Source organism: Frieseomelitta varia, unplaced genomic scaffold (assembly GCF_011392965.1).
Source record: "Frieseomelitta varia isolate USP_RPSP 00005682 unplaced genomic scaffold, Fvar_1.2 scaffold_182, whole genome shotgun sequence".
NCBI lineage: Eukaryota > Metazoa > Arthropoda > Insecta > Hymenoptera > Apidae > Frieseomelitta > Frieseomelitta varia.
In genome coordinates this window covers 2,028,861-2,041,554 of record NW_025109550.1, presented here as the reverse complement: position 1 = coordinate 2,041,554, position 12,694 = coordinate 2,028,861, and the positions used below count along the sequence as shown (strand labels likewise).

The window sequence follows — 12,694 nt, the reverse complement described above, 5'->3', positions numbered from 1 at the left end:
GAAAAAAAAAAAAAAAAAAAAAATTTATCTCCTTTTTATAATTTGTAGATTATTTTCGACAAGTTCCAATAGTGTGTCCAATACACGACTACGAGAATCAAGGATGCACGGAATCCATCGTCAGAAGGTCGTTCAATTAAGTTCGGATATAGGAAATGAGAAAGGCCCGATGATACACGATGATAGACGATTTTACGCTCGAAGTGCATCTAAGCTAACTTTCTCCGCAAGGAGAAAAAAAAAAAAAGCCACCACGGATAAACGTTACCTAACCTGTAAAAGTCGCTGACTCTCGTGCGCGTCGGTCCTCTCCCTTCTCCTACCAGTAAGTTTGCTCGCACGTACTACAGGTACGTACACAACACGTAAACACAGCTTCGCTCAGAAATCCTAGGGCGAGTACTACTACATTCGTACGACAGTACGATAAATATAAATTGTACAACACAATGTACAATGCACGATATAATTAAATACAACGAATATAAAACAAACTACTGTTCATATATATATATACTAATGTATTGTACACAATGTACGATGTGATATAATTGAATACAATGAATATAAAACAGACTCTGTTGATATGTTAATATATTGTATCATTTACAATTATTATATATTGCATACATGTTGTACTGTATTGTATTATACTGTATTGATGAGCACTGAATATTAAAAAAAAACAAACGCGTCCCGAAACTTTTGAGCGAGAGTGTACATGCACGTACTCCCCCCGTTTTCTCGTACGTTTGTACGTCTTCTCTTTCTCTTTGCTCCTTCGTCATTTTTATCCGGTACAGTTATTTGAAACAACGTAACTGTCAATACGATCGACGTTATTTATGCGACGCGTGCAAATCCAAGTGGAAGACGGAAGTTTCCCCGACGCGTGCGTATTATTAAGTTCAATTACGAGCATGCTGTATCTGTTGAAAAGGATCGGAGACGAAGATTTAGGAAAAAAAGGAAAAAAGTACTGTATTTGTTGAATAGATCGAAGATGAAGATTTGGAAAGAGAAAAACAGAAGAAAATATAAATGTTTACAATTCTAACGTGAATCGTTCGGATTCGAATTCGTTCACACATTTTAGTCCAAGCAAGTCTAGATTGATCGCGATGAACGGGCGACAATTTCTAGCCCCAAATTTCGCTGGGTATCGTCCAATTCTTACGAGAGAGTCATTTTAAAAACTACGTCACTTCGATCGGCCGTTACATCTGATCTTACATCACCGTGGCGCAGTGTTTGGCAATTAAACGAAGCTCCGACCTCGGCCGGAATTAGATCCATTTAAACGCGCCGTTCCAAAACACACGCATACACTTAAAATACTTTGAGGATCCCTGTTCGTTCTCAAACGCATTTGAATTTTCCTCAGGAGCCGTTCTCAAACTAGCGACGAAAACAAGAGGTTGTCGAGGTGTTTCCGATAACGGAGAAGATAATAGGATCGTGTGAATCACATCGCTCAAGAAAATATTATATACAGGTGTTCCATAACCGAGTGGAAGACAACGTAAAAAAATGACTCGGACAGGAGGAACAAAATTTTTTCACGAAAACCTCTGTTTTCGAAGAACATCAAGTATGAAAATTTATCAAGTGTACTTGGAGCTTACTGTCAGATAATTCTTCAGACGTGACAAAAAGGTATAAATGAAATTTTTTGCAGGATTTTTTCCGTTTTCGAGAAGATCGTGTTTGAAAATTTGTCAAGTGCACGGTTCGCGTGTGGAAACCGTATAAAATGTAAATAAGGAAAAGAGTTATCGAGGAGCTCCATATTAAAACTGCTCCAAGTAGAAAGTGGGTGCACGGGGACAGCCGGATCAGACGTCATTGCGTCCGTTCCTCGCAGGGGCCTTGAAAGGAATGTGCAACTAAAAGGAAATCGCCGAAACGCTTTTACACACTTTACATATATTATATATGCGGTAAGCAGCATGATCGAACGATGGTGAAAAATTGCCGACACTTGGAAACTGTTATAACTTGATAAAAACAAGTCATGTAATAATCTCGCTTTGTCTTATTTTGAAGCTTCCTTTTAAACTTCTTTTTCTTGTTTTTCTTAGAAATTGCAAAAATTTTAAAGCGCGTGCGAGGACGTTCGTAACTAAATTCGCCTAGTCGTTTCGAGGGTTGAAGTCTCCCCTCAAAACTTGCCGTACGTTTTCTTTCCCCTTTCGTTGCCATTTTATTGAACTTCAACCTACAAAGATAGACTAATTTTTCACTTTGAAAAATGTGAGGGTTTTTGGAACTTTTGTGGTTCAAAGTTCAAAGTTCAACAAAACGATAAAAGAAAATCGTGCAGCAAGCTTTAAAGTGTTGTTGGAAAATTTTATTTTTCAAAAAATGCATTGTTTTACATCTAACTGAAATTATAAATCCATCGTTTTGAACACTTTGATGATTCTAGTGTTAAAGCACCGACGATCTTTTGTGTCATTATGCGTTCGGTTACGCTTCTTATCGTGTATCAGCGATACGCTGTCGCTTATCACACTCGGCTCTGGTTCGTTTACACGTACTGTTTGGATTATCAACGCTCGCTTTATTTTCCCTCTTCACAACGGATCGCCGTACGGTTCACGCGCGGGCGCGCTTGTCTCCGTTCTCTCTACGCGAACAAAAGAAGCTACACGCGACAGATTGCCCCCGCGCGGTACTTTTCCACTTCCTGCGGGGCGATGTGACGCAACCGTCGTGTCGCACGGGTAAGAATCCAGCCGATAACAGTTCAATTAACAACTCAAAAATTTCGTCGGTTCTGTTTTATCGACGTAGGGTACATACTCTATCCCCCCCCCCCCTTTTCACGTTCATGGAAAAAGAAAAAAAACAGCCACGCGCAACATGTTCGTTGAATGTACTTACAATTAAACCCAAACCTTCATTACAGATTACGCTTTGCTCTCTTATCACTTTGACGGGCAAAGTTCCGCTATATTACTACATTACATCCGTTACAATCGCGAATATAATATAATAAAGAAGAAGCAGTTATAATAACTCGACGTGACAGAATCTCTGTTGAATCGTCGGTATATATCGTTATATTTATTACACATCGCTGAAAAGAGGATATCATTAACGTAAGTCGACGATTGGAACTCACTTTCGAACTAATGCGGAACTGTAACTGTCGGCTCAGTGTACGCTCACTGCACTATCCACGTACCTCCTCGGCCGCGAGAGAAAGAAACGTCAGAAACCCAATTGATCAACCACGTGACGTAAAAATATTTGCTCTTTAAACACTTGACGAATGAATTGGCGAGCACGTCACACTGGAAAGTTTCTTCCGTGCGCGCGAGTACGAAGTCGTGATACGAAACGGCGAGATCAGACGAACAAAATGGAATCCGCGGTTCGGCACACGGCGGATACGGTCGGTGTCCGGGACTGAACTGTGCGCGACTGTGCGTCACGCGTAATCGCGGCATACGTACGACGACAGGCCGACGACAACAAAAGTGTTATCGGGCGTCGCGTGACGTCACGGCCGGCCGTGTGTACTACGCGCGCGGCTCGCGCATGCGCGCATGCGACCCCGAGGAAGGCGGCGCGGGCTGTTCACGTCCACATATAACGCGTGTCGTTTGTCGCGCAGTCGACAGGGGAGAGAGAGAGAGAACACGCACGTTCGGTGACAGAAGGCGAGGAAGACGCTATTCGCTTTCTCTTTTTGCGCAAGGAAGTCCGTGCGGAACGTTTTGTAGGACGCGAGCAAACTTATTCAACATCGTTTTTTATTTAACAAAATGAGAAGTTGTGCGTGGGCACAGTGTTCTCGGTTGGATATTCGAAGTGTAATATCTAAAAAATCTTACGTCGTGAAATGTTAGTAACGCGATGTCACTTCTTAACATTTATAATGAATCTTTCAACATCTATAGAGTCTTTAGGAATAAGTCTATCAGAGTCAAATTCTTGAAATTACTGTTTTTATAAAAAATACGTATTTACTTGTGCAAAAATTTATTTTTCGATATAAGAAATTTGACCCAAATTTAACAAATAATTTTTTCAAAAATTTTCATTCAGAACGAAGTTATTATCTTTCTCTCGCCATTTTCTTACATGTATATGTGTCGAACACTGTGTTACGGCAGCTTACGATTTTGTGAGCAAAATTTAAAGAACTTTCACAATCTTTACCCGGGAATTTTTGCTGACTTTTATTAACAAAATATGTAATATGAACATATATTCGAGGCCAATTATTTTCTCAAACCTGTATCTCTATGAATTTCGCAAATAATCTCAGTAAATATGAAAGCAACGTAGAAATCGTAATGCGACGGAGATATATTTTTGAAAATATGATCAAACGCATCGCGACCATGTACTCGGAAACGGTGCTCCGTATTTATCCTACTTTACCAAGCAAGCTGCATGTGTTGTATAACGTTAATATAATAAATACCTCCTAACCTGTACAACATCAGGCAACGAAATTTATAAGTTAATAGCGTGTAATCAAGTTGCTTCTAGAATGCGATTACATCGATTTTTTGAAGGGCACGCGTGTTTTCATTCGTCCCCGTAGAAACAGGTATACGAAAAATAAACCTGTGCTCGTTAAAGTTATGAAGTTACGCGAGTCGAATTTCAGCGTTCGAAACGGTCGTTCGACTGTGATTTCACACATTTACCGACAGATGGTTATTAGCAACGATTGTTTAGGAATGGAACCGTTTTGCCTCTGTACGAAGACATCGAGCAAGCATCTAATTGGAGATACCCTGTACGATAGTGTACAGGTAGCGGCGCGCGTGTATGCATAAACACGCACGCGAGCTTCGAAGCAAGGATTGCTGGCGGAGCTTGTTAATTGCGCCAAAGCGAGTACATACTTTTACTCGACTCGAATAACGAAACAGGCGGGTTTCTTTTTCCCGTGCTCGCGCCACAACGCTGCTTTGACTCTCGTCCCGAATTAATGCGCCTCTTTCGCGAATCGGGACCTCGATGCTTTATCTCGCTACGCGCGTCCATCTTTGACAACGCCGCGCGAGGAAGAAACGCCTTTGAGTTTAACGTTCGACATTCTCCGGTAATGCGTTCCGCTTAAAGAGCCTTAAATTTTACGCTCGACGTTCTTCGACAATGCGTTGCAAACATTTAATTGTCAAAGTAGCCCAAGTTGTCAATTTATAATTTTCTAGAGTGATTTTTCAAACTTACAACGTTCGAATGATTTTTGTAAAATACACGAATAAAAGTTCGTTTGTCGCATTATAAACTTTTTCCTATTTCTTGCATTCTGCTTTCTTTCGACTCGATTTAAAAAAAAAATAAATTTTGGTCCTCGGTATAGTTCCAGTGTTAATTAAATTTGAAATATACTTTGAAAGAAGTAAAAACTATTCTGCTTTTGTCTAGATAAACTATATATCTTCAGAAACTATACAGCAGGAGGAAGTGGATGTCACGATACTCTTTCTGAACAAAGATATGTTCTCCAGATAACGTGCTCGAGAAACAAAGATCCCTTAAGATTCACGCCGATAGAGCCACGGTGGTCTCGTAGAAGGCTCGTTTCCATGAAGGACACGGTACCGTTTCCCCGGGCCCCGTTATAACTTTTCTGTTGTTCCTATTTTAGCTGTTTCATTACATTCTTTTTCCTTCGTTTTTTTTTTCTTTGCCAAAGAAGAGAGTTCACCTTTCACAAAATCACGTGGAATGTAATAATAAATTTATCAAAAAGACTATCAGGTTGAGGTTATGTACCTCGAAAATCGATTTTTCGCAACTCGAAAACTGTTATCCACGGTTTCAATATGCAAAAAAAAAAAAAAAAAAAAAATGACGTTGAAGTTGCACGAACCAATCGTTAAATAGGCCGCGACCATTCGAACGACTTTCTCTCGTAGCCACAATGAGCGAAGACATCGGAGAAAGAAAAACTGTTCGCATTTAGAATGGCTCAGTTCTTGTTAGTTTCAGCGAACGAGAATATCAACGAGAGTATCACTGTCAACAAGAAGCAGAAGATAAAATCGAAATTCTACTAAACCGAACCCAAGCCTAATCCAGAGTCGAAAGTTCAGAGTGAACTCGACGATGATGCACTAAATTCCAAAAAATGCGCGGCATCGATTGCGAAACTAAATCAGAGCTTGTGAAACGTACTATTACTATTACGTTCTGTCATATATATGGCGGGATACACGAGGTAGAGTAAATCGGTCTTACGTAAAATCAAATCGACCCGGTGACGCGTTTGTTAAGTTTAAGAGCCATGAGCGGCGATTAAATGACCTTGGTCTCCTCTAGTCTCCGTTGCCGCACCGTTCCACGAATTTCGCTCGAAACAAATCTCTATTTCTTTCTTTCTTTTTTCCTTTTAGAAAAAAAATACACACACACACACATATATATGTGGATGGACGCTTTTCACCGCGCGAAATAAAGCAACATAAAGAGTCTCGATAATTCGCTCGCAAGCAGTTTTGTTTTCACTTCTCTGCCGTTTTCCGTTTTTCGTACCTTTTTCCCCCCCACGCAACGAAAAAAAGCCGCGTTCACTCTCAATATATTACAAGAACACGTTCTGGGCGTATTATCCCAATCGTGTTTAAAAAAGCAAAACGAAACGAAACGAGACGAAAAAAAAAAAAGGCATGACGCAACAGGTTGAAAAATTTGACGGATAAAAAAATCTGACGACAAATTTCGGGGCCAATTTCCTGGCCGACGTGCGCGCGTGCAATGCAAGCAGCGTCTGGAAACAATTTCGTTAACACGAAAAAACCGGGGAACGCGCGAAAAGAATGTCACTCCTCACTTTCTCTGAATCGCTGACTTCAACACGGAGAGCCTAGAGTGCGATGAATACGAGAGAACGGGGACGACAATTCGACGCCCTCCCCCCGTTCTCCTCCTGTCTGGAGCTGTCTCTGATCGATCACTCCCCCTTCCGTTATTACTCCAACAAGTCGTACATAGATACTGCATTATCAATCGCAGAATCGATCCGCCACGGATGCATTCGTCGCCGGTGTTTTAAATTTAATGCCCTCTCTCCATCGTCGTTACCCGCCTCTGTTTAAAATGGCGCGAGAGCTATTGCCGGCACGCTCTTTCAGTTGTAAAATCGAGTTACGAACACTCGTGGCGAAGAAATGGAAGAAACAGGAAACTGTAGAGAACGTCGTTAACGGAACGCGTATTCGAAGTTTTCGAGTTTCGATTCTTCGTAATGAAAATTAATAAATACAAATGCTCTTGATGATTTATCGATGACTGAGAAGATAATAAAAAAGAATCTTCTCGTCAGTTTTTTTTTTTTTACTATCGTATTGATTTCACACCAGGGGGCAAATTAAGTTGAAAAAACGGAGATAACCAGCAAAATAATCACTCAAATTCCGTTTGTCACGTTCGAGTGACAAACCTGGTGAAATTTAGTGATAACTCTAGTGACAACTCAGAATTTTTAGTTAAATAAATACATTATTTGTGATGTCTGATGAATTTCTAGTGATAACTCGTCTTCAGATTTTTTTTGTTTGGTGAATACATTATCCGACATAGTGATATCTGATGAAATTCTAGTGATAATTCTGTCTTCAGATTTTTTGGACAAGTGAATACATTGTCTCATCCATGTCCGTTGTACAATAACCACTGTTTACTAAAGAAGACACTCAGAAGAAACTGGCAAGACCCGAGGGGTCAAGTCGAACAAAACGTCGCTCACTGATAAATATTTCATTAATATCACACTGAAAGGAAAACAATTACACAAGAGTTTTTTCTATTAACGCCGGTCGGTTGTGCAATATTGAATACTGCATGGAATGTTATTTATAACAACAGGTTTTCCGAAACTATTATGTAATAGCATAAAGGAGTATTATGACGGCTATTACATGCGCCTATTGCGATATTGCTTCTATCCTAATAAGACTAATCTTGGCCTTATCTATCTGTCTAATGTATATACCACGCGCAATGCTGACAAAAATAGTATTTCAAATAAAATATAAATATATTCACAGAAATTATTATTATCCCACAAGGTGTTTCATTTTTTTTATCTGACATAATTACTTATTTTTTTATCAACTGAAATATCGTTTGAAATTTATTTGACTTCACACGACTACTTGGGAAATAATACACCTAAACGATTATTATTTCAATCAATAATTCCAAACTCGTATGTCTGAAATATAAATATAAATTTCAGCATACTTGTATACACCACTGTCAAATAAAATAAACTTTCAAGTGGTATTTTATTTTAATAAAAATATTTCAAATACTATTTATTTCGGGGGATGACGACCCTTTGAAACTTGTTGCACCATTTTATGGAACGTCGAACATTAATTTAAAAATTCAAAAAATCCCCACATTATCTATCCTAATTACACCCTGATGTTCAAACTATGTTTAATGAAATGGTGAAAAAAAAAAAAATCGTACAGCAGATTTCAAAATAAAATTCCAATCTCCAAGGCCACAGTGAATTTAGTCACAACAAGAATTCATTAACGTTTTCACACGCGTTTGAATTTTTATAATTTTTTCGGGGAAAAAGTATCCTCACTTTCCCCCACCCACTGTATCTTCAAAAAAAGAAAAAAAAATGAATCTTGACTGTTAAAGCAGAAACGTTCACGCTTTAAAACGATCGCAAGTGGATCATTATATAACCTCTTTTCACCAAGTTATATCAATATACTCATATTAGGTTGGTCAAAAAATAATCAATTTTTTTCTAACACATATATGTATATCTTAAAATGTAGAGCTAACTTCATTTATTCTGCAAAAATTTATTCATTTGCACGCAGGAGAATGCAGCTACTTTTTGGCCAACCTGTACGTAAAATAAACTTTCAAACAGTATGGTTTATTTTCACAAAAGTATTTCAATTACTTTTTACTTCAAATATACCCGTGTATAGTATATATCGACTGTACCATATGTATATTGGGTGGTTCTCGCCGAGATACTCTGACCGCTGACCCAACAACACATCTTCGGATCCGGCCAAACCGATCCTCGGAACGGTCTTCGCATTTCTTGCCTGTCGAAGCCGGCCTGTGCCGTAACTTTGCGAATCTCGCGTGGAACGCGGTGAAGCACGTCGAGTTGTACGCGGCGCAATATTCCGGCGGCCTCGAATTTCACGTAGTAGGGAACATTAACGACCGTAAGCTTACTTTGTTGCCCGCAGCCTGCCGCGCGCCATAAAGCCACATCAATACACGGCAATCACGCTAAGAGCAGATGTTATCCCTACCACCGCCGGCTCTACCACTTTTCTAGACTCGAGCCAGAGATCGGTCGGCAAAGTGGTGGGGACGGATCGGCTCGTGTCGCCGATACTCGGCTACTCCAACTAACCTCCTTGTATATCCACTACTGTGATTCAGGATCGTACCGTAAAACCAGCGCTTTCTCAATAACTTTTTTGTTTAAACATCGTACAATATACTGTATGTTACATATTTAATATAAGTTAGTATATTATATATTTCGTTGATTTGCAGGTGACGATCGAAATATCGTCGATGATATCAATTTATATTGTGGTAATAAGAATTCGACAGCTAATTCTAATCGAAGAAGATATACAAACACGTTCGACCTATGTGTCATTTTGTTTGTCAGATCTTCCTGAAATACCTAATCTCAGAACAAACGAATGTTCTCATGACGCAAGTCACAAGAGTGCAAAAGTCCAAAAAGACGCGCGCGCGCCTGTGACAGAGAATCAATCAGTTTACAGTTAGCGCGATTGTCAATAAATAGCAGGACGATTCAATAAGCCACAGCAATGAGAGAAGTGCGCACCAGTAGAAACTACGGCCCTGACACGTGCCTCGTGCCACGTACGACAGTGTGCGCGTGTATATACGCAGCGTGTGTATGTGTTCCCGCCGTATCTTGGCAGTGGGGAAAACGCGAAGTGGGTGGTGGGGGAGAGAGTGGAGTGTGTATCGATAGAGAGTGAGGACGGCCGTAGCATTGGTGTAGGTAGAAGCGTGACGTCACGCGTTCCACCAGCTGGTTGGGAAGACGCGCCACTCTCCTTGTTGCCATGCCCGTGTTTTTGTTGCGATACGCGAGCGGAGGAGGAAGGGGCCCGTGTCCACTCGCGGGACCTATGAACCTTCGGAGCCGAAATTGGCATCACTCGAAGGTGCAAGTGCATCTTTACCGCCATTAACCAAGAATTTCTATTCCGACTTTCGCATCGTAAGAATTCTTTTCGAAATTGCCACGAATTATCAACCGAGTCGAAAGTTTTTTAAAATGACGATCACTGAAATCAGAAAGAAATTTTTTTGGACTTTTGGAAATTTGATCGATTATCAATTAAATTCATGAAATCCCGTAGTTAACGGGAATTTCTAACTTTCGTGTATCGCGTGATAAGAAGTTTTTTAAATTGTCGACAAATTATCCACCGAGGAGAAAATTTTTTAAATTACGACTTATAGACACTAGAAAGGATCTTTCGGACTGAAATTTGTTTCCTTTCGCATGGGCCAACATGTGAGAATCTCATTAATAATTGTAAACGAGACATATCTATCATTAAATGTTTGATTAACATATAACTCGCTATTCGATCTTTTAGGAGAGATCATTGTGTGATCAGATGTGTTATTGCGGTAACTATTCTCGTTAATGTTGACCGTAGACAAAGGAAATATTTTTCACTATCGGGATTACTTTCGGGCATGATCAACTCTCTATTTCTAGCCAAGCGTCCTCGCGGATGCGTCAGAGGAACCCATCTGGTTCGCTCACTCTCGATCGTGATTATTCTAATCTTAAGAGTTGCGCTTTTCGAGCATTATTCATCGTCCTTGACAATTTTCTCCCCGATACTATCTTTGTGATGCCTTTGTACACTGCGTCTTTTGACACTCGAATTACTCACTCGTTAAATATGTACGTAAGATCACCGAGAGACATAACCTAAGAAATGTTCGTTGAAATCGCCCCGCAACTAGTAGACGCGAACCCCTTGTAACCCGAGGAAATAGCAAAACACCTGGCAGTTATTTGATCCCGATGCTCTGCAGCGGAGACGAGAGCCATTTCCCATCGGCGTAAATCGATTCGATCATTTTCACGAAAGTAATTCTTCTTAATAAGTTAACAATATCTGTACAATTTTTAGGTTCGTATCATTTCGAATGAACGTATGCAAATTTATAGTGACTCGTACGATATCAGCTTCAATGTAAGGAACTATATATAATTACGAAAAAATTATGGAAAATATTTCTACAACAGTTTCCACGATAAAGATAGGTTATGTAACATAGACAATAGTTTCCACGATAAGACAGGTTGATTATGTTAAATAGTTTTCATAATAAAGATAGGTTATGCACAATAGCGAATCTGTGTTTATGTATCGAATTATTAAAATTTCGTTGTGTGAGATGCAAGCAAAATTCTTAAAAGGCACTTCAGGAAAAAGAATGGCCTGCTTTAGTGTTGAAACGCTTGGACATTAATGACGTTTAACGCGCGTAGGATTTCCCTGAAGGCGTGTATCCCGCAAGTATAAACGTGACGTAATGCAGACGTTGGTAATTATTGTGCTGTATGTACTGGTAATGATTGTGACGTGCGTAAGCGCCATCAACAACAGTAACATTGGTGCCTACATCGTACGGAAGGTAACGCCTGAGGAAACTAATAAAATCGAGTAAAGCGAGCAGTCGAATCTCTGAATAGCTACATTTTAGGATTCCTTTGGATCTCTACACCATTGTGGGCAATACTTTGCATTCTAAGGATGTCATATGGTTCGATGATCGCTGACGCTCAGAATCGTCAATAGTTCAAAAGCTTCTGCGCTTCCACGTATATGTGGCTTTAGATATAGACAAACACGAACTATTGACACGTTTGGAATACCTCTGTAATATTCTATAATTTCTTATCGTGTAAATTGTAGTTGTTTGTCACTGCGTTGAATTATTTTTAACGAAATTACAGAAACAGATATTTAAATTAATCTTGTTCACATTATTTATTCAAATTAATTATTCATGATTTTCAGTCGTTAAGTCATAAAAATAGTGTAATATTAGATTTCCACGTCTGAGAAATGGTATTTTTAGACTCCGTTCGTCAAACGTTAATATATGTGTAAGGAAAAAATGTGACAAATTAAAAACGAGGTTCAACTAGCCAATTGTACGATTGGTTAATTGACCAAAATTCCGTGCAATGATGATCGTGGCGCGTGGACACGAGAGGCTCGCGGAAGGTCAGTGACAGAAAAATGAGATCAGAGTTTCTGGGGAGCGAGACCTAGTCATCGTCCTCCCGAAATTTCGATCAGCGTCGCGCCGGCAACGCCATCTGTGCGCCAGTCCGGTACTCGCCACGGCTCGAAATTCATTCCAGGAGTGAACGAACGGATGCGCGTACGCACGGTTCCTCTATTACGCGTAAAGGTGTGTTTAGGTGCCGGCTGTTAACCCCTTTTCACAGGCCAATGCGATTGCAAGTGGTTCGAATAAAAGGAAATATCTTACATACTTTCTCTCGCTAATAAATGTCTCGTTAAAACAGCGTATCGTTATTTTCAGCGACACGAATAATCCCCCTTTATTTCGTGTGATATAATATCCGATAGAGAGAAACACGACGATCATTTCGCCGCCATAAAAATCCACGCTACACAAC

General features: G+C 39.9%; 1 protein-coding gene and 1 long non-coding RNA gene across 2 annotated transcripts in view; one reads left to right on the top strand and one right to left on the bottom strand.

Annotated features, from left to right (window-relative positions):
* LOC122538869 overlaps positions 1–9,302 on the bottom strand; it is a 14,583-nt gene extending 5,281 nt beyond the window's left edge. Inside the window, exon 1 of the mRNA XM_043673346.1 lies at positions 8,953–9,302. Within this exon, the coding sequence (XP_043529281.1) occupies positions 8,953–9,052 (100 nt within the window). The 5' untranslated portion in view covers positions 9,053–9,302. The remainder of the gene's footprint in view (positions 1–8,952) is intronic.
* Positions 1,104–1,965, top strand: LOC122538871. The gene is made up of 2 exons (XR_006308936.1): positions 1,104–1,591; positions 1,679–1,965. It is a non-coding gene; the product is annotated as an uncharacterized LOC122538871 (long non-coding RNA).
* Positions 9,303–12,694: the final 3,392 nt, after the last annotated feature.